This window comes from Squalius cephalus, assembly GCF_949319135.1.
Source record: "Squalius cephalus genome assembly, chromosome: 9".
NCBI classification, from domain to species: Eukaryota; Metazoa; Chordata; class Actinopteri; order Cypriniformes; family Leuciscidae; genus Squalius; species Squalius cephalus.
The window spans coordinates 33,801,135-33,823,074 of NC_137130.1; the positions used below are offsets into that span (position 1 = coordinate 33,801,135).

At 41.8% G+C, this 21,940-nt stretch overlaps 1 protein-coding gene across 4 annotated transcripts in view; it reads left to right on the forward strand.

Annotated features, from left to right (window-relative positions):
* Window positions 1-21,940, forward strand: part of kalrna (kalirin RhoGEF kinase a) — a 242,510-nt gene that overhangs the window by 74,737 nt on the left and 145,833 nt on the right. For all 4 annotated transcript variants that reach the window (XM_079880252.1, XM_079880253.1, XM_079880254.1 and 1 more), the window contains exons 2-3: window positions 9,873-9,950; window positions 16,490-16,604. In XM_079880252.1, the coding sequence (XP_079736378.1) occupies window positions 9,873-9,950; window positions 16,490-16,604 (193 nt within the window). The remainder of the gene's footprint in view (window positions 1-9,872; window positions 9,951-16,489; window positions 16,605-21,940) is intronic.

Consider the following 21,940-nt stretch of genomic DNA (forward strand, 5'->3'; position numbering starts at 1 on the left):
TTACAAGACGCTGCGTTAAGACGCTGTGGGAAGGCCTCTGTGTGATTGCGTCATGAAGCACTTATGAAATCAGTCCAATGGCGTGACGGATCGTCATGTGACGTCATCGACCAGGAAACTTTAAAGCATACCTGGAACAAACAGTCACTAGCTTCTGATAGGCTGAAGCAAGTCACTCACAGACATGCAGGGAGTATGGCAGGGTGACACAGCGTCTCTTCAGGGAACCAGGGTTACAGTTGTAACCCGAGACGTTCCCTTTCAAGGGAACTTGAGCTGCGTCAAGACGCTGTGGAAACACTAGACCCACGACGCCATAGTAAGAAGTGTCAGTGAAATCTCTGCGCACACCAAGACTAAAGCACCTGCACCACTGGAGTGGAGCCGAGGTCAAGGTCAAAAACCTCAATATGTGCGGTGAGGCAACATCCTGCCACATCACAAACATATTGGAGGGAACTCCTGACGATAATGTTTTAGAAGCAACCATACTCCTAGCCTCTTGATCACAGTGCCACGAAGGAAACGTTACTAGAGGGTGTATCCCCAAGGATACACCACTTAAAGGGACGTGGTAAGCAGCTAAGGCCGCCATGTACACCTTTAGTGTGAAGGGGGATAGACCTGCGGAGAAACGCTCCTGCAGGAACTCCAGCACTGCAACCACTGGGCAGATAACTGTGTCCGGCTGGTGCTCTCCGCACCAGGAAGTGAAAAATATGGATTGAGGAAGTGGATGGAGCTCTAGAGTGGAGGATGGTCTCAACAACCTCAGTTGAGAATTCCTCAGTCCCTGAGCGGAATCTCCAGAGGACAGCCGTCGAGGAGAGACTCTATAGACTCCTGCTAAAAGAGGCTATTAACAGAAGACGGGCCCTGTCCCGGCGAACTCTCTCCAGAACTCCCGGGAGCAGAGAGATCGGGGGAGATGCGTACAGACGTGACGTCGTCTCTTAAGATGCGAACAGGTCTACTTCCACTCGACCAACGTTTTTCATAAGTTTTTCACGCCGCTTCCCAGAGGGCGCCGAGGAGAAACGGGCACCGTATTTTGAAGAGGTGGAAACCGTTTCTCCCCGGAGGCGACTGCCCTCAGAAGTCTGACGGCCTCAGCATTAGGACTTCTTCTTATTCGAAGCCTTCTTCGAGATAATGACTGTCCTCAGATCTGTCTTATCCCAAGACGACTACGGCTGAGACTACTAAAGGAACCAGCCTCTCAAGACTTGTCTCTAGTATAGCTTGAGAAGCCAATCCAGCGTTCTGAAACGGAGGACCAGTAGGAAACAACCGAACTGAAAGGGAGAACCTTGAAACCTTGAAGAACCTTGAAAGGGAACTCAGAATTTTCTTAGGGCTCTGACTTGTACTACCTGACTGCTGCAGATGCATTTCGCATTGAATGCAATGATTGGAGGAACATATTTTTTGGTCCTGAGACTTCAACAAAAGATATATATTATTATTTTTTCAACCACTTATATTATCGATTGCTATCAGGATGTGAAGAGACTTTCAACCAGTATAAAAGTTATACTTTAAAAAGGAGATTTACAGATGTCATGGTCTCTACAGCTTTATGAAGGCATTTGTTGTTGTTGTTGTTGTTGTTGTTGTTGTTGTTGTTGTGTGTGGTTTATGACGAAAACATCTCATATTTACTTTTATTACAATAGTATCTCAACTCCAAAAATAGTGGAAAAAACTGCAAACATAATAGATATTAACTACATAATGTTAATTGGCTGGTTTAGTTTCTTTATTCATTCATGTGGGTGTGATGTGGTTTGATTTTTGTACGTGTAATGTGCGTAATGCTGGTGTATTGGGTTTGATGTGTTTTTTTCCGTGGCATTAGTTAGGTTTGTTCGCTGCAGGTCATACTGACGGTCCTAGTGGCACATTGATTCCCCTCTCAGCCTCTAATTAGTTGGGTGGCGTGCATTCTACATCAATACTTTATCGATTTTTCAGTGTTTTTGCATGTGACAAGTGAAGGAATGTCATGAGGTTTTGGTTAGAAAACTGTGGTGTGATAACTGTTGGTGAGGAAACATATGGTGCAGCTTTGTGTGTGTGTGTGCGTGTGTGTGTTTATTTTCATTGTCTGGTGGATTGTTAGATAGCAGGAGTCAGTGCTGTCAAGTGCCAAGCTCTCAGTCCATGGTGTGTGTGTGTGTGTGTGTAGGCCTGAGGGTAATCTTTGCCTGATTTCTTATGAGTGTAATCATGCTTTTAATTAGTGGTGTTTGCTAAGGCAAGCGTTATGATTACTATTGCTCTCGGTTGGGGATTTAAGCTAACCGCTAAGCATTAAACCCATGGTAAGTCATAAATGATACCTCAGATCATAGGGCTTATTGAGAAAAGGTGTACTGTTACTTCTCTAAATTATCAGACTAAATGAACAGTTTTTGCCATGAGGGAAGATAATATGGGAAATCTGATATACTTACTTTGAAAATGGGGACATGAGTCATTTCTAGAGACCAAAGTATAATAGAGATTTGGTAGCGAGTTATCAATAAGCAACCATGTTGCAATGCCATAGCAACAACCCAGAACACGCTAAACAACTGGACAGCAACACACTAACAATGATCTCACATTAAAGCAATAACACTACACTGCATTGACAAATACCAAAAACACTCTATCATTGTGGTGGTGAGTTTTGCGAGGGCAAACAGCACTCACAATTTCTTCAGAAAATGTAATTTTCCTTCTGTACAAGAGCCAGGAACTCTCTTTTCACCCTTGTTAAAAAGAAGTACACTTTAGCATAAGTCTAAAAAAGCACTTACTATGTAAAAATAAAATACTTTAAAATATACTTAAGTATACTTAATACTTAATATGCTTAAGTGAAAGTTTCCGTACACTTAACTGCATGTTAATTGCAATTAAATGAGAATTTATTATAGTTTAAATTTATATTAACTGCAATGCTGTTTTTTACCCACTTAAGTAGGACTTACGTACATCTTGTGATGATCAGGGCTTGACATGAACATTATACTATTTCAATTGTAGCATTTTAAAAAGGCATCTGAAATAATAAACTAATTGCAATGTAGTGTTGTAAAAAAAATATAGATTTTTCGATACATATGGATACTGAAATAATCCTAATAATCCTGCTGCCAAATTATGAGATAATATTAAAAATATCTATATGGCAGTTTTTCCCCATGGTATCGATGTCTAAATTGTGGCCAGTGAAATGCTGAGTGGCTAGTAACTTTGAAAAGCCACTAGACACAGTGGCTGGTGAGCAAAAAAGTGAATGTCAAGCCCTGTATGTGATGTATATGTATAGTTACAAAATATATTTGCATTAAACATTTGTAATGATGAAGTTGCATTTAGTATATTTAAAATATATTAACTTTAAATGTAATATCAAATAACATTAATTATAAATTAAAATTATAAAAGAAATACAAATAAATTATAAGTAGTCAACGCATCAAAATAAGTGTACATGAAGATTTAAGATGTGCTGTAAAGTAAAACTTTAACACTTAAGTGGGCTTTTATTTTCTGCAATTACAGTTTATTTTAAAAAAATCGACTTTTTAAGTACACTACAAGTGCACATTTAATACAATAAAGTGCACTTTTTTCTCAATGAAAAAAAGAAAGAATGATTTGTTGTTGTTAAGTGAAATGTTTGGGACCTCAGAAAGGTGCTTTTGGGACACAGAAATATTGTCATGTCAGAGGCCGCTTTTTTACTTTGCACACTCACAGGAATGATCTTACAGACTCTCTATTTGTTTGTACTGATGATCCCTTCTATTACAGAGCATTAGCAAACATGTGTGTCATTGACCTACTAGATGTGTATTGAGCCATGCAGGCATATTTCAGACATCAAGTACAGTACAGGATCCCCATGTGCCCACAACAGCTTGATTTACTGAGCCAATATGGGGGTCCGTTTAAATGGGATTTGTGTTTTGTTCAATCCAGTCGATTACCTGAATCTCCGTTTTCCTTTTCTTCACGAGGACAGAAACAAAGCATCCAATCAGCATATGGTTGCTGTACTCCTAGCTATAGGCAATATGCTAAAATTGCTTTGAAGATATCAGTGTTTGAGTGTGTGTTGTAATTCTGGTCTACCCTGTAATAAATGTTTCAGCTGTACCAGAGTCCTGCTGGAGAAAGCAGGCCAGAGCTTCTTTCAGTGGGATGGGCTTGACCTGGTTTTCTTTGTGGATGTGTTGCTGGGGGTTACGGTGTCCTTGACAACAGGAGGAGGGGGTTTGGGCAAATTGCTGTGTTGCTACTGTTGTTTTTTTTATTAGTGTTAATAAGAAGTATTCTGTCATTTTGTGGGTCATTATAGTAACAGATACATAGATTCCAGTGATGAATTGGTCATGGTGGACTATATCTGGTCACGCTGCTTTTGAGATTTATGGAGATTTCCTACGGCAAGAAAATCATTTATAAATGCTGCTGATGCACAAACATGCATAGACAAGATCCAAAGCAGACCAATCTGTGTGCACAAAATGCACAAGCACCCATAAAAAGCACTTTGTAGTTTATATTGTCACAAAGAGCGCTCGTTTGAATGATTGCGAGGCCTTCAGTTCTGTAGACAACCATGAAGAAACTAGAGGAACTAGGTTTTTGTCTGATGCCGTTTCCTCTCAACACATTCAAGATGCTGAAAACACTAATGACAGTAAATGCTCGCTGCAACCTACTAACATTCATTCAGCACTTACCAGCTGTCTCTTAACAAAGGATAAAACTATGCTGCCTGTAAATAGATGAAAATGAGGCCCTATTCAAGACACAAAACCTAGTGATGTCACATTCACTGCTATGTAGCCTTTCCTTCCTTCACTTTTTATCTAATGAAATCTTTGACCTTCTTTAAAGGGTCTAAGCTATTACACGCAGTAGGATCCTCCATTAAACTTCTCTGAGCACACTTTCAACTCATTTTAATGATACTTCCAGTTCACTCATCAGTGCACTGAAGACCAAAGTGAAAAGGAAATGAAGAGGAATTAAATGCCTGTGAAGAATTACTTAAATTCACAGCTCCTTGTCAAAGATGTGATCCTTGATGGAGTGAAACAGATTACATATTTCAATCATGACAACTCTCTGAATAATTTTAGCAAGTTATTGAATATGGCAATGTTAATGTATTTGGTCTCGGCAGACCTAGATCTGCTCTGCTGCTACTACTACTGCTGTTGATTATTGCTGCTGCTTCTTCAGAGCAAACTTGTTACTGCTAATAGATACTGCTCACTTCTGTGAGCATGTAAGACAGGCTGCTGCTGCTGCATAAATAGAACATACATAAATCCCATAGCAGATCTAGGCAGGTGGAGCTGGGGAGGTGGCGGACTCGATTGACTGCATTTGTGGTATAATGTCAGTCATCAAATAAAGGTAAACACATACTATTTGAATTGAAAAGTATATAATATAAAGTTGTATAATGTTTCTTTTCCAATGTTGTGATCATATTGCAAAGTTCTGTTTACACATGAAATACGTCAGTATAATTGAAAGGTATCCCCACCTTTAAAAGACATTTAGGCAAATTTAAAGCTAAAATAAAATGTTTACTAAATAATTTATCCAAATGCATGATGCTCAAGCATAATGTTTCTGCTTTTAAAATCCAATGAGCCCACAGACTTCCTTAGTAAGTCTTTACTGTAAAGATGCTTTGCCAATATAGCTCAACTTATGTTGGACCTGCAGCATGGTATAGAATAGTAAATGAATACAGCTTTATTAGAATGAGGTGAGAAATGGGAAAGTGCAAGTGGGAAGGAATTCAACCAAAAGAGGTTATTGATGTTCTTCAAAACATTCATACTAATGAGGTGCTGCTAAAACAAGGCTCAATGGATAGAATATCAATGACTTGCCCTATATATCTAGAGAGAGAAAGCTAAAGGTACAGGGAAGTACACTTCCCCTCTTCCCTTTATACATTTTCCAGTCGCCCTCAAGGAGGACAGACAGATTGAGCACTAATGCAGGTGTTTAAGTGAGCTGAGCGCAGACAGACGGCCCGTTCTTTGATCTGATGCTGTCTCTCATATTAATGGGGCTGGAGATAGAGCAGCTTGAGCTCTCTGTCTGAGCTTTAGTCTTTCTGTAATCCAATCCCTCATTTCTTCCCCATTACTGCTCCTCTCAGTCCATTCCTCACTCTGTGCCTCCTGTGTTTCTCCTTGTTTTCTCATTTATTCCTTCATTCCACCTCTCTAACACCACTCACCCTGTTATTAGAGGTCCAGATAGTACAGATTTATTTCCTATTGGCTCACACCTGATTTAGCACGCATTTTCAGCAGTTAGGGTCTGTGTACTAAAGTATTGTTAAGGTAGTGTGTAAAGAAGTATGCGGCACAGTGAACGTTTCAAACTGTTGCATCTACTGTATATCAATGTTTTAAATGTGGTCATTTGGTCAAATAATGTGGTCATTTTGTCAAGAATGAGACAGTAAAGAGCCTATGGAAGAGAGTTGGAGTTTTGTGCTTTTAGTCAATGTTTAGCAACCCTATTCCTAAATTCTGAGACAAATAAGGTTTTAGCAAAAATACACATTTAAAACTTACAGGCTTCCAGTAAAATGCTTCAGAAATAGCAACAAAATAATATTATGTTTAACTGTGAGACACTTTCAAATCAAGTTTTGCACATTTTTTGAAACAGATGAATGCAGAAACATATTATTATGTCAGTTGTTGTACATATCACAGCAGTAAAAAAAAAAAAAATCAAAAGCCATACATATAAGTCTGGTTATGTGAAGTGTTACCCCTCCGGTTCTACTCACACTGCTCCGAGTGGGATTCAAACCGGCGTTTCCAGCATGGGAGGTGGGTGTGCTAACAAGGACCGCAACCTCTTGCGTATCTCTTGAGGTTTACTCACACAGCTCTTTCTAGCTGGCCTCCGTTACACTCATCCCCCTAAACCTCACTCCCATCCGGTTCACGGCACCAATGCAACCAGCCCTACTCGACCCGCTCCAAGCAGGATTCGAACCAGCATTTCCAACATAGGAGGTGGGTGCGCTAACCAGGCCACTAAAGACAGTGCCTCTTAAAGCTAGGGTAGGTAATCCTGTTCAGAAAAAAAAACATTCCAAATTTGTTTAAACTGTCTTTATATACCAATACATAATTAAAATGTAAGTACTCTGAAAAAGAAAGTATAAAAATCGAGTGTCTGTAGACCTCTCACGACTGTTGTAAACACAGGTCATTATTTCCATTCACTCCACCCCCTCCCTTCTGGGCTCCTTCCAAAGCCACGCCCCAAAACACATGAACGCGCGACGCCAAACGCTCAGGCTCAGCTGAAGACGCATTTATTATTTACCTGAGACGAGCGGAGAGGAAGGAGCGCAGTGCATGCAGTGACATCATGTCAGAATCACATGTAATAAAATACCTAACTTTATCACTATGAATATAAACAAATATGATGGCTTTTAGTACTCACTATCAAGCTAGCATATCGATACTGGTAAAGTTTAAAATATATTTTGTTTGATTCGGTAACGAGCTATATTTAGGCTATAGGTAACGAGCTATATTTATAAGGCAAAGCTAGGTTGCATTGATACACGTTTTTCCATTACCATCAGTTAAACTGTGATGAAGGTGAATTTCGTGTAAGAGTCATAACATATACGGTGTTTTGCATGTAAGAGTTTCCATGATGAAAACATTGTTGACTCTGATGAGGACTAACGTTACACTCCGGTGACAAGTACCGCATCGTCGGTTCGAGGACAGGTCCACTCCGGGGTCAGGGACGAAGCAGAGGAGGTCGTTCAAGAGTGCGGGCAGGGTCCGAGGAAGTAGTTTAGCAAAGTAGCAAAGCTGGCATTGGTACTTTTTGCTGCATTTTCTCAGCCATTGTGCCGCAAACTCCTGCTTACTCGGTGTAGTGAGCTGAATATTTCCGGGAACGGTGACATGTGATGATGAGTGCACGCAGGGCTGTGCACGCTGTGGTGCTCGGGCACGAGACATGAAGGCATCTGATTGGTTCTTTACATTCGCACCGAATGGCAGTGATTGGTCAGAGTTTTTACTGTCCTGCAGCTGCTACAGAGGTCAGATTTTTTCCATTCCTTTTTCTGAACACATAATGTATTGACTACTATCAGAATGGAAGGACCATTTCACCCAGTATAAAAAAAATGTTTCTGAACAGGATTACCTACCCTACCTTTAAGGCCAGGGGAGTGAGGTTTATCTGCAAAGCTCTGTACTAGCTGGCCTTCATTACACTCACCCCCCTAAACCTCACTCCCATCCGGGTCATGGCACCATTGTGACTGGTCCTAAACTGCCGTTTCCAGCATGGGAGGCAGGCACTTTAAAGACCACAGCCTCTAAAGGCTAGGGGAGTAAGGTTTACTCCCACAACTCTTACTAGCTGGCTTCCGTTATAGAAGCAAACATCAAAATGTATTCGTTTATGAACCATGCACTATGGTAAGAGTGTTTTGAGGTCATAAGGACCTGTGCGAAAATACGACTTTATTAAATACATCTTTATCTATCAAGAATCCAGCTCTGTAATAATAATTTCTTAAAAGGAATAAAAGTGTTGGTGTTTTATTGCCACTAGTGTTCATTTCAACTGGGAACCGCAGTGAAATGTATGTATAGCTACGTTTTTAGAGTTTCACATAAATATAGGTACGTTTTTCCAATGAGTCTACGGCAAATGAGAATGTCACACGCCAACTAATTAATTGTAATCAATTACTGCTGCTAACTAGTAAATCATAGTACCGAATTGTATTGAATTGAATTGTACAGTATTGGTTAGGCAAATTTATCCATGTTATCCATGTTTTTCAATCATCTGCTGAACTACATCTTTGCCTTGAATCTGATGCATAATCAGCCAGACTGCTGAAGCTCTTTCATTATCATCTTCCTCTCTGAACCTCTGTAATGTAGTCGTTCATTAGCAGGGTCGCCAGCGTGCTTTTAATGTGAAGAATCAGCCGCACTGATCCACTCCTGAGAAGAGAGTCCTCAGGGAGGAGTGTAATAATGAGGAGACACCTCGCTTCAGACGGCTTCATCCTGTATTCTGAGTGTATATGATGGCTCTTATCATCTCTCTCCGAGGGCTCTGCTGCTTTATGATAGTCAGATTAAAAAGTCCAGACTGAGAGATAGAGGGTTGGTCATGATAAATACAGAGGAGATAGATGTGGACAGGAAGGAAGATGTTTGTGTGTGGAGGAGTTTACTGTAGACCCAGTGGAACATTTTATTGCTTAGGGGTTGCGTTTTCATAGCTCAGAAGATCTAATGGAGTTCTCGGTTATCTTTATGATATCTTGATCTTAAGAGCCATCTTAAATGTCTTAGACATTTCTCCTAAAACCCAATTTCAGCTTCAACAATGTTCTTCAATTGTACCTGCCATTGGTTTTGAAAATGCAACATTTCCATTTTTAAATTAGTCAGATTATCACTAAAAATGTCTTGATATATTAAAATATGGTGAAATTAGGAGACATAATTATGTATATTTAAACGAAAAATGAAGTAACTACTGCATTTAATATGTCAGATGTGTTGACCACAGATGGCTGTCTTTCACTGTATTGCAATAATAGTTTGTTAATATAATGTATATTTAAAAAATTATGACATAGCTGAGGAGGACATGGAAGCCTCAGAAGGACTTGTGTAAGGAGGATGCAGCTTTCCAATTTTGAACCACTCAGTAGCCTATGTGTATTTCCTGTTTAAGATTATGTATTATGTTGGAATGTAATAAGTGAAAATTAGATTGCAAATGAAAATAATCTTGCTTTTCTCTATTTTCATTCTCAGGGTCTTTCAGAAGTGAAGGCATAGTGAAGGCGTCTGATGTCCTTCCTGTACTGAGAGAAAAAATAGCGTTTGTATCAGGTGAGTGTGATCTATTCTCATTTTCATTATGTTGTCTTTTACTCACGCTCATGTTTTGAGAATTAATTACGTTTGGCATTGGGATTTCATCGTTTGGCTCTGGTGTTGGTGGTGTACCAGCTGGTGGGGAACTTGTTTTTTTTGGGGGGGGGGGGGCTAAACCAAATGATGAATGCAGAATAATGGAATACAGAACATTCGAACATTAAAGGGGTCATGACATCTTTTGACATATAAGGGTTCTTTGTACCATTAAAACATCCTGTCAGTTTCAGAGCTTAAATCATCCTCCTCATTATATACAAAGCAGTTTTTTAAGCAAGCTCCAAAAATGACTCGTTTGGATATTGTGGAATCTGTGACATCACACGGGCAAATACATTTGTGTATTCATGCCTCCAGAGCAAAACCTCTATGAACAGTTATACATCATCACAATATAGGCCCCGCCCACTGCCGTTCAGTTGCTTAATGGCTGACATTTGCCTACACTTGATATAAGTGTCACATCTCATCAAAAGCAAATAGAACCCATTATAATCACTGTCGCTGTCTACACTGGATACAGTATACAGATGCACATTCACTTTCTGAAGTACTTGAGTCCATGCGCTTGAGTCTGCCTACAAGTGGACAAATGAAAGCTTAAAGGAACGTTTAATTTGATGTGTCCTGTTTAAACAGCTCATTTCTGTGGAAATTTCAGAAGTGCAGGGTTTATTTCTAAAGGGGTCATATGATGGTTCTAAAAAGAACATTATTTTGTGTATTTGATTTAATGCAATGTGTTTACGTGGTTTTAGGTTAAAAAAAAAAGTAATTATTTTACACATTGTGAAATACATAAAATAAATCAAAATCCTCTATGCCCCGCCTTTCTAAAACGCGTCGATTTTTACAAAGCTCATCATTCTGAAATGCGCGGTATGCTCTGATTGGCCAGCGATTGTGCTTGGCCCGAATACCTTAAGCATGTGAAGGAAATGTCACACCCCTTATCGTATTTGGAACATGAGCTGATGACCAACTTTGCCAGCGCAACTGGACCAGAACGTATCCGATTGGTAAGGTTTTATTTGTCGCATCCACCGGGGACATAATTACTGATTATAATGACTTATACTGTCTTTTTACACAGCGCGGCGCGCTACGGGGGGGAGAACACTATGTAAACATAAAACCACGTCTGCATTTGTGATCGTAGAAACGACAAACAAGCTCTACTCTATACTGCTCACAACTCGCGTTTGAATAGTCAGTAGCAAATTCTTAAAATATGAAAACATACTTACAGGCTGTGTCTGTGAGTCAGAAGCGCCAGACTGTACTTGCAAAGATGGAATTGCCCCACTTTTTAGAATCAGCCTTTGTGTTTGAATGAAGCGTTTTAGGAAGGCGTGGCTGAGCCTTAACTTTTACAAAGAATATCTCTTTGGGTGTGAGACTTTGAGCTTTTTAACTCTGCAGATCTTATACATGCACAAACAGCTACATAACACACTAAAGAAAAAGGAAAACAAGAAATCGCCTCATACGACCCCTTTAATGAAATGGATCACATAGGAGGATTATATGTTTGTTCGGAGCATTTGACTACAGATTGTTTTGTAAATGAGGCAAAGTGTAATGGAGAGTTTGCAAAGAAACTTTTGTTGACAGATGAAGCAGTCAGTTGCATTGGATCTGACAGCAGCTGCATCACAAACAGTACATGATTTGATTATGCTTTGCCTGTAAATTAAGGTTTTAATCATATTTTTAAAGCACTTACTCACGTGCAATAGCAAGTGGCCGTTGACACCGTTTCCTACACAGTGACATTAGCCAATCATAACAGTGGTCGTTTACTGACAAGCCTTAAAGGAAGGAGCCGCCCCTTAAAAATGGATCTTTCCAGAGAGAGTCTCAGAATTGTTACAGGGAGAGATCCAAATGCAGCTTTATTTTAAGGGTTATCCAGAATCGTAATCCAAAAACAGGCAACGGTCGAAACACAGGTAAGCAGTCCAAACAAACAAATAAACAAACAAACAAAACAGGCAGGGACCAGAGGCAAGAGAGTAATCCAGGGAACAAGGCAAGATATCCAGAAAACCAAGAAACATGAAACCAGGGAAAATGCTCGGAAATGCAGACTAACAGTACAACAAGACTTCGCGGTGAATGAATGAATGAACATGGTATAAATAGACAGACTAACAGGATGAGACACAGGTGAATGCAATCAGTGAATGAGGTACAGGTGAATGTGATCAGTGATAAGTGATGAGTCCGGGCAGTGAGTTATGGGAAATGTAGTTTGTGAGTGAAACATGATAGTCTGGTGTGGAGTGCCCTCTAGAGGCTTTCAAGGGCACTCCTGCTGGTTATCATTACATAGCCCCTCCCCAAAGAGCGGCTTCCAGACGCTCCAAAACTGTCCAGGTGGGAGGTGGCCCGGAGGCGGATCCGGGGGCGGGATGGAGGGCCAGGTCCGTGGAGCGGAAGAGGACCTTGAGACTGCAGTAATACAGGAGGCCAGGATGGAGCAGGTAGTGCAGGCGACCAGGGCGGAGCAGGCAACCAGGGCAGATCAGGCTGTGCAGGCGACCAGGGCGGAGCAGGCTGTGCAGGCGACCAGGGCGGAGCAGGCTGTGCAGGCGACCAGGGCGGAGCAGGCTGTGCAGGCGACCAGGGCGGAGCAGGCTGTGCAGGCGACCAGGGCGGAGCAGGCTGTGCAGGCGACCAGGGCGGAGCAGGCTGTGCAGGCGACCAGGGCGGAGCAGGCTGTGCAGGCGATCCTTCAGGCGGCCAAGGCGGAGATGACCCTTCAGGCGGCCAGGGCGGAGACGACCCTTCAGGCGGCCAGGGCACAGGAACAGACACCGGCTCAGGACCAGACACCGGCTCAGCGGAGACCATCTTGTCCGGAGACACTGGTTCGGCGGTGGCCATCTTGTCCAAAGACACAGGCGTGGTTTCGGCCATCTTGTCCGAAGACACAGGCGTGGAGTCGGCCATCTTGTCCGAAGACACAGGCGTGGAGTCGGTCATCATGTCCAAAGACACAGGCGTGGAGTCGGCCATCTTGTCCGAAGACACAGGCGTGGAGTCGGCCATCTTGTCCGAAGACACAGGCGTGGAGTCGGCCATCTTGTCCGAAGACACAGGCGTGGAGTCGGCCATCTTGTCCGAAGACACAGGCGTGGAGTCGGCCATCTTGTCCGAAGACACAGGCGTGGAGTCGGCCATCTTGTCCGAAGACACAGGCGTGGAGTCGGCCATCTTGTCCGAAGACACAGGCGTGGAGTCGGTCATCTTGTCCGAAGACACAGGCGTGGAGTCGGTCATCATGTCCAAAGACACAGGCGTGGAGTCGGCCATCTTGTCCGAAGACACAGGCGTGGATTCGGCCATCTTGTCTGAAGACACAGGCGTGGAGTCGGCCATCTTGTCCGAAGACACAGGCGTGGGTTCGGCCATCTTGTCCGAAGACACAGGCGTAGAAAGAGGAAGAGGAACAGATTCAGGCTCAGTTTCAGGCTCAGGAACAGATTCAGTCTCGGCGGGACGAGACTCCTAACGGGTGGACGTGACGTGAAGCTCAGTCTCTGGATCGGCTGACGTGACGTGAAGCTCAGTCTCTGGATCGGCAGAAGTGACGTGAAGCTCAGTCTCTGGATCGGCAGAAGTGACGTGAAGCTCAGTCTCTGGATCGGCAGAAGTGACGTGAAGCTCAGTCTCTGGATCGGCAGAAGTGACGTGAAGCTCAGTCTCTGGATCGGCAGAAGTGACGTGAAGCTCAGTCTCTGGATCGGGATCAGCGCACTCTGAGCTTGACGGGACCAGCGGCGGCGAGGGCTTTGAGCTGGGTAGGACCAGCGGCGAAGAGGACTCTGAGCTGGGCAGGACCAGCGGCGAAGAGGACTCTGAGCTGGGCAGGACCAGCGGCGAAGAGGGCTCTGAGCTGGGCAGGACCAGCGGCGAAGAGGACTCTGAGCTGGGCAGGACCAGCGGCGAAGAGTGCTCTGAGCTGGGCAGGACCAGCGGCGAAGAGGGCTCTGAACTGGACAGGACCAGCGGCGAAGAGGACTCTGAGCTGGGTAGGACCAGCGGCGAAGAGGACTCTGAGCTGGGCAGGACCAGCGGCGAAGAGGACTCTGAGCTTGACGGGACCAGCGGCGAAGAGGACTCTGAGCTGGGTAGGACCAGCGGCGAAGAGGGCTCTGAGCTGGACAGGACCAGCGATGAAGAGGGCTCTGAGCTGGACAGGACCAGCGGCGAAGAGGGCTCTGAGCTGGACAGGACCAGCGATGAAGAGGGCTCTGAGCTGGACAGGACCAGCGGCAATGAAGGCTCTGTGCTGGACGAGACCAGCGGTGAAGAGGGCTCTGTGCTGGACGGGACCAGCGGTGAAGAGGGCTCTGTGCTGGACGGGACCAGCGGTGAAGAGGGCTCTGTGCTGGACGGGACCAGCGGTGAAGGCTCTAGCTTGGCGGGCATGTCGCTTGCTGTCTCAGGTGCGGCGGGCATGACGCTCTCAGTCTCAGGGGCGGCGGGCATGACGCATACTGCCTCGGCTTCGGCAGATCTGGCGTGAAGTGCGGGCTCGGCTGGACTGGCGTGAAGTGCAGGCTCGGCTGGACTGGCGTGAAGAGGCTCAGGCTCGGCTGGACTGGCGTGAAGAGGCTCAGGCTCAGCAGACGTGACGGGCACGGTCTCTGGAAACGCCCCCTCATCCACAGGGCCCACAGAAAAGGATGAGCCGCTTATCCTCAGGGCGAATTCAATATATTGACATAAAGTCCATTGAGGGGTGTTGTCTGGCATGAGATAATTTAACATGTCCTCAAGCCCATATCGGAAACTATCCTTTAAGACGGCATCTTCCAAGTCTACCCCATGGCAGAGCTCACAAAATTCTCCAACATATTCCTCTATAGATCGGTTACCTTGGCGGAGGCGGAAGAGACTGATTAGTAGGTCCATGGTGGGTCTCGGTTCTTTCTCGGCTGCTGGATCTGAAGTGGCGAAGTCTTCTGTTACGAACTGCTCGGAGACACGAAGGGAGAGATCCAAATGCAGCTTTATTTTAAGGGTTATCCAGAATCGTAATCCAAAAACAGGCAACGGTCGAAACACAGGTAAGCAGTCCAAACAAACAAATAAACAAACAAACAAAACAGGCAGGGACCAGAGGCAAGAGAGTAATCCAGGGAACAAGGCAAGATATCCAGAAAACCAAGAAACATGAAACCAGGGAAAATGCTCGGAAATGCAGACTAACAGTACAACAAGACTTCGCGGTGAATGAATGAATGAACATGGTATAAATAGACAGACTAACAGGATGAGACACAGGTGAATGCAATCAGTGAATGAGGTACAGGTGAATGTGATCAGTGATAAGTGATGAGTCCGGGCAGTGAGTTATGGGAAATGTAGTTTGTGAGTGAAACATGATAGTCTGGTGTGGAGTGCCCTCTAGAGGCTTTCAAGGGCACTCCTGCTGGTTATCATTACAAGAATGAGGGATGAAAAGAACCGTTTTTCATATTTTTTTGTGCAAAAAACTTTATTAACATTATAAGTGAACCTCCAGGAAGCAGGAATAGATTAAAAATGTCATGACCCATTTAATGCACTGGGAATTATACAGTACTTCCAGAATAAGATCTGTTATTGACTGATCCTGATGTGATGGGATTTATGTATGAAATATATATCTCTCAGCTTGGGTGTAGAAGTGTTTACTCTAAACTTTACAGATTTTGACCTGCGGCTATTTCACATGCATTGACGTATTTACAGCTGGCTAAATTTACTGATTTTCGTCAAGCATGACATCCAAAAATCAAAATACTGTTGAGGTGCAGTGATTTGTGTGCCAGTTAATCTTGTGAGATGTGAGATGAGCCACAAATCCGTGAGTACAGTTTGCGAAACTGTGGGAGCAGATTGCAAAAGCTAAATTTATGAATTTGTGGGTACAGATTGAAAAACCAAAGGTACGTTTTACCAGAGGAGCCCCGGTTCAGAAAGTAAAAGTCCTCCTCAGTATTTTGTTCCAATCACCTGGATTTGCTAATTAGCACAGTTTTTCAGCCTGGGGATAGAACTAATTAGTGAAATCAGCTGGCTGAGTTCATGGGTGGAATAAACATATGTCAGGACTTTTACTTTCTGACCCCTGGACATTACAGCTCTGCGTTTTACAAATCTAAGTGCACAGATTGAAAATTCATCGGTATGGTTTATTAATCCATGGGTGTGATTTGTTAAACTGAGAGAAAAATTTAAGAATCTGTGAGTACTTTTTATAAACTGAGCGGATGAATTGCAAAAATCTGGCCACAGATTTGTGGGTCTTTTTTTTTTCTCCTACATGTGACTTCCCAGGCTCCTTACCTTTTGGCGCTCCATTAACATACTTTACCTCTACACCTTAAAACTTAAGCTGTGATTCCCAGAAATGCTGTTTTATTTGGAAGCTCACTAGACATGCTCTGTTGTGAGTGTCATGTGTGCAAGGCTTCATGTTCTTTCTGGGTCGTTTACAGGAGGTCGTGATAAAAGAGGTGGCCCCATCCTGACCTTTCCCGCTAGGAGTAACCATGACCGAATAAAACATGAGGACCTGAGACGACTTGTAACATACCTGTCAACTGTGCCCAGGTGAGCTTTATATTAATGTGTGCATTAACATCTCAGAATAAACTGTAGAGCAGACATGAGCATTATGGATGGTAATGTGTCTTTATCCTGTATAAACAGGTCTCTGCTTTACCCCCCGAGCTGTTTCCAGGGCAGACAGCCTCAGTACTAGAGTTATAAGTAATAATTTCCTGTAGCTCAAGCAGTAGAGCATGTGTAATGGAGGAGCTGACCTGGTAAAGAGGCTGACTGACGCTAGATGCTGCAGCCTTGCGTCCTTGTTAGCGTGCCCGCCTCCCATGCCGGAAATACCGGTTCAAATCCTGCTCGGAGTGGTACAAATAGAACTGGAGAGGTTACATTGGTGCCGTGACCCAGATTGAAGTGAGCTTTAGAGGGGTGAGTGTAATGTAAGCCAGCTTACAAGAACTGTACAGGTAAACCTCACTCCTCTGGTCTTAAGAGGCACACTAGTGACTTTAGCGTCCTTGTTAGCATATCCCATGACTGAAATGCCAGTTCAAATCCCACTTGGAGCGGTGCCAGTAGAACTGGAGGGGTGCTAGCACTTTTAATAATCTTTTTATTATAAAATGTATAATTTATTATTTTAGGAGTAACACAGGCTTATAAATCATACAGAATGAGTTTTTTTGGAAAATGTAAAAATGCAGAAAGTTTTATGTGGTGGACACCAGCCCTGAAACACACACACACACACACACACACACACACACACACACACACACACACACACACACACGTGTGTGTGTGTGTGTGTGTGTGTGTGTGTGTGTGTGTGTGTGTGTGTTTCAGGGCTGGTGTTATGAATATAGCTGACCTGACTGGGCCACTGATCAATGCTGTCACTGCCCTCAGATGTCAGCATCAAAGTCTGTGAGCTAAGCTGTGAACAAAGATGGACTTAATACAAGTTTAATTAGGAGAAAGAGAGAAAGAAACTGAAAAAAAGAAAAAGGAAGGGATGGAGACCCCTGTCTCTAAGCCTTTCCCACAAGCCATGATTCATCATCAGAGCTCATAGTGTTTTGATGTGTCGGTGCCCACAGGCATCTGAGCTTCTGTCCCTTCAGCTGCTCTTTAACGCAAAACATCTTTAAACTTCATGCAGATGAAATGAAAAGTGCAATGCTGGTTCACTGAGAGGTATCAGTTACCCTGTTTCATGATGTGATGTGGTTAAGTCTCTGAAATGTGTGTGTTTAGTATAGGAGGGTCTGAATGAAAGCGTTGTTCCTCCACGCTTTGCATGAACTGGGCTTTCCATTTTGTCAACCAAAAGATATCCTCGTTAGCAAGAAGAACAAGTCATCCACATCCATTATGGATGTATAAATATCACACTAGACACAGAACCCGGCCCAGTTCGATTTCCACTCGGGAGCAGTGTTTGCATCATCAGTGTCGGATCAGTGTAAAGCAGTGCAGGCTGCTGGTTTGGTGAAGAGGGGAAATCAATGTTATTGAGTCAGCGTGCAAACCTCCCTTCAGGCTATGATTCATGCCCTGTGCTTCCTGCACTCTGTTTGTGGCACGCTCTTTTGATTCTTGTCTGCGCTCGTGTTCACATTAAAATTAGTATTCTATCATAATTTAATCACTCTCATGTCCAAACCTGTATGACTTGACTTTCTTCTGTGGAGTACAAAAGGAAATGTTTCGAAGAGTGTGGCTCTTTTCCATTCAATGAAAGCATACTTTCGATAGGAGCTGTGAAGCTTCAAAAGGACAGAAAGCATCATAGAAGTATTATAAATGCCATCTTGTGCTGTACTAGTTCTGTATGAAACAAAAGGGTTTGGAACAATTGGTTTATTGGTGGCTAAACTGGATTCGAAATTAACACCAAATGTGAGTAAAAAGGGCTTTTCTTGCTTATAAAAAAACAGAGCTATACTAGTCAATTGACTAAATATAATATTGGAAAAACAAAACCTGCCACATCTACAATCAAATATCAGTATGCGATTTCAGATGCAGCGATGTCAAAAATTTTGAAAAATAACCAAAAAACGTATTTCCTCAAGGAAAATGAATCAAATCAAAATAATAATTAAATTATCTGCTTAAGATAAAATCAGAGTCTGTTGCGTGTCTTTTTTTAATAAATACGGAGCCCCACACATGACGTGCAGATGCAAAAATAGATATCATAGAATTAAGAAATTGTTCCCCAACTTAAGGGGCTTTCGCACCGGAGGAACCTTTTCATAGTTCCTAGAACTATTGGCGAAAGTACCTGCTTTTTGGCGCGTTCGCACCACAGGAACTGGGAATGATTTTAGTTATAGGAACTCCTTTTGGAATAACTAATTTAGCTCCTACTTCAGAATAGGGTCTAAACCAGCACTATAGGAACTATCCGTGAAGTTAGTGTACGATGATTGGCCGAATACCAGCACCCGCCATAAAAAAACAAACAGTTAAACACTCAGATTATGGCCTATATATTTCCTCCAGAAACTAACTCTACGAACATGGAAAACAATGATAGATGGACCTCTTAACCTTTACGCTGAGGAGAAAATCCAACACAACTTTGAGGGGACCAAGCCAAACCTGATTATGTATTTCTGCTCAGCTAGCACACGCATACGCTAATAACTTTTCATTACTGTCTACTTTCTATGTATAATAACATATTAGACAGGACTGTTAGACAGATCGTAAACTAATGAACACGGAGAATGCGAGCGCTGTGAGCCCAGGCTCTGGCTGGCGTTCTCAGCGCCATCAAAATAAAGATTTGCCATGCCGTCAAAATAAAGGTCACAACAACAAGCGTGGCTTACGTCACTTCAGAGTTCCTACTGGCGGTGCGAATGCAACCAGGAAAATGTTCCTAGGGGAACAATTAGTTATCGCGGAACCACCCTCGTGTCTAGTTCCTAGAACTAGCCAGTGCGAAAGCCCCTTTATTAATTCGTGGCCTCGTTTTATTAATTAATTTAGTCATTTTAGGTAAATCTTTGCCATGTTGTACTAATTTGTTTTCTCTTTTAATTTAGTTCAATCATGACCACAATTTACGAGAGAACAAAATAGTACAACTTGGTCAAGATTAAAAAAAAAAAAAAAAAAAAAAATTAATAAATGGGAACAAAGTAATGGGAACAAATTCTTAATTTGTGGGTATCATTTCTTGATCCCCCTCTCTGAACCAAATGCTTCTTCTTGCATTGTTCTAACAGCAGATCTTCACACATTTTTTGCCACAGCAACAATAATAGGTAGAAAATCATCTCTATCAAGTGTTTTTGTGATAAATAAAACAAATTATACTTAGGTCTGTGATGGCATTTGGTGAATGTGCAAGTTCTTTGTTTTTCTTATTTTAGATTGTGTGGGATGAAAACTCAAGGCTGTGTTAAGTGTTTATGTCCAGCTATTGAATTACTCAACACAAAGTCGACAGGGTGGCTTTGGCAATAGTTTGTCCCATCGCAGGAGTTAGAATTTGCGGCTGTTGTTTTTGACAAGTTTCCCACTCAGATCTTAGAATGTCAGGAAATGAGAGAAGCTTATATGTGCCTTTATGTGGATCCTAATCACACAGCGTTTGTGCTGACTTTCTGTCATCTTTATTTCCCCCTTTGAGGCGTACAGAAATCTGTTTTGTTAATTTTACCATCAATGAATCACTGGAGGGTTATTTTTATCTTCCAGTCTCTGCGCGCTACCTCAAAAGCATGAGCCAGAAATAGAAGCTGTGCTGTTTCCGCTTAACATGATGAGAACAATCATCCAGGAACTCTTTAAAAGGTGCCTAAACAAATGACCCAGTTCTGTTCCAAGCTGATATTTGGTAGAAGAGATTCTGAGTGATATCATTTATATGGAAATTCAAGAACCAAAGTGGTTTAAATGCAATAATGAGGCAAAATGTGCTGCACATTCTGGTCTGAAGGACACACACTCACCCCTCTCTCTGGCTCTCTCTCTCTTTGTCCTTTTCTCTGGGTCAAGTGACTCATTTAATATGAGTCAGACAGGAATACTCATCAAAAGTGGTCCACACTCAAATTATATTGTACTGTGTAAGAAATGCATAGAAGACAAAATTGAGCATTTGAAAAAAAAATGTAATTGTTCAACAAGTTGTCATGTTCATTTGATCAGTTCCACAGATTATGTGTGAAAGGTACCAGATGTATATGTTCCGTTACACCTCAAAGGATTAGTTCACTTTCCTGATAATTTACTCTCCCCCACATCATCCAAGATGTTCATGTCTTTCTTTCTTCAGCCAAAAAGAAATTAAGGTTTTTGAGGAAAACATTCCAGGATTTTTCTCCATATAGTGTCTTCAATGGGGTCCAACGGTTTGAAGGTCCAAATGTCAGTTTCAGTGCAGCTTCAAAGGCTCTACACGATCCAGCCGAGGAATAAGAGTCTTATCTAGACAAATCATCGGCCATTTTCAAAAAAATAAAAATATATATATACTTTTTAACCACAAATGCTCGTCTTGCACTAGCTCTGCAATGCACCACACATTACGTAATCACGTAAGGTCATTTTACGCTTTGTATATTTATTGGTAACGCTTTATCATAAGTATACAATAATAAAGTAGTTACAAATAATGCAAACTATTTCTTTATAGTAAATTCATTATTCATATATTGTAGTCTCTACATTGTTAATATATATATATATATATATATATATATATATATATATATATATATATATATATATATATATATATATATATATATATATATATATATATATTAATAGGCTATATATATACAAATAGTGAGTTCTTCATTAATTGTCACTGTAATTAACCAAGTTATAATTATTTAATTAGCGCATATTAGATAATGTTTTTTTATGCTTTGTTAGCAATATATTTACTCTAAATTGTTCTTGGGAAATTGGAAAAAGTCATTAATTAAGTGCCAATCTTTGTTGCACATTAATTGTATTAAGTGTTCCTTTAAAAAATTTTTTAAAAAAACGTGTGTGTGTGTCTTTAATATTTGTGAACATTTGAAGGAAAACTGAATATTAATTAAACTGAAAATTAATGTCTAATAAAGATTGGTTTAAAGCACTTAATTAATGACATTTTCCCATTTTCCGTGATCCAATCTAAAGTGGGAACTATTTACTCCTAATAATTAATTAACAATGCCTTTACTATGAGCCAATTAATCAATAATAATTGTATTAATTGCAGTGACAATAAATGAAGAACTCACTACTTGTATGCAGCCTATTAATATATTAACAATTTAGAGACTACAGTATATTAACTATGAATTAAATATAAACTGATAGTTTGTTAATGATTTGTAAGTACTTTACTATTGTATTTTTACTTATTA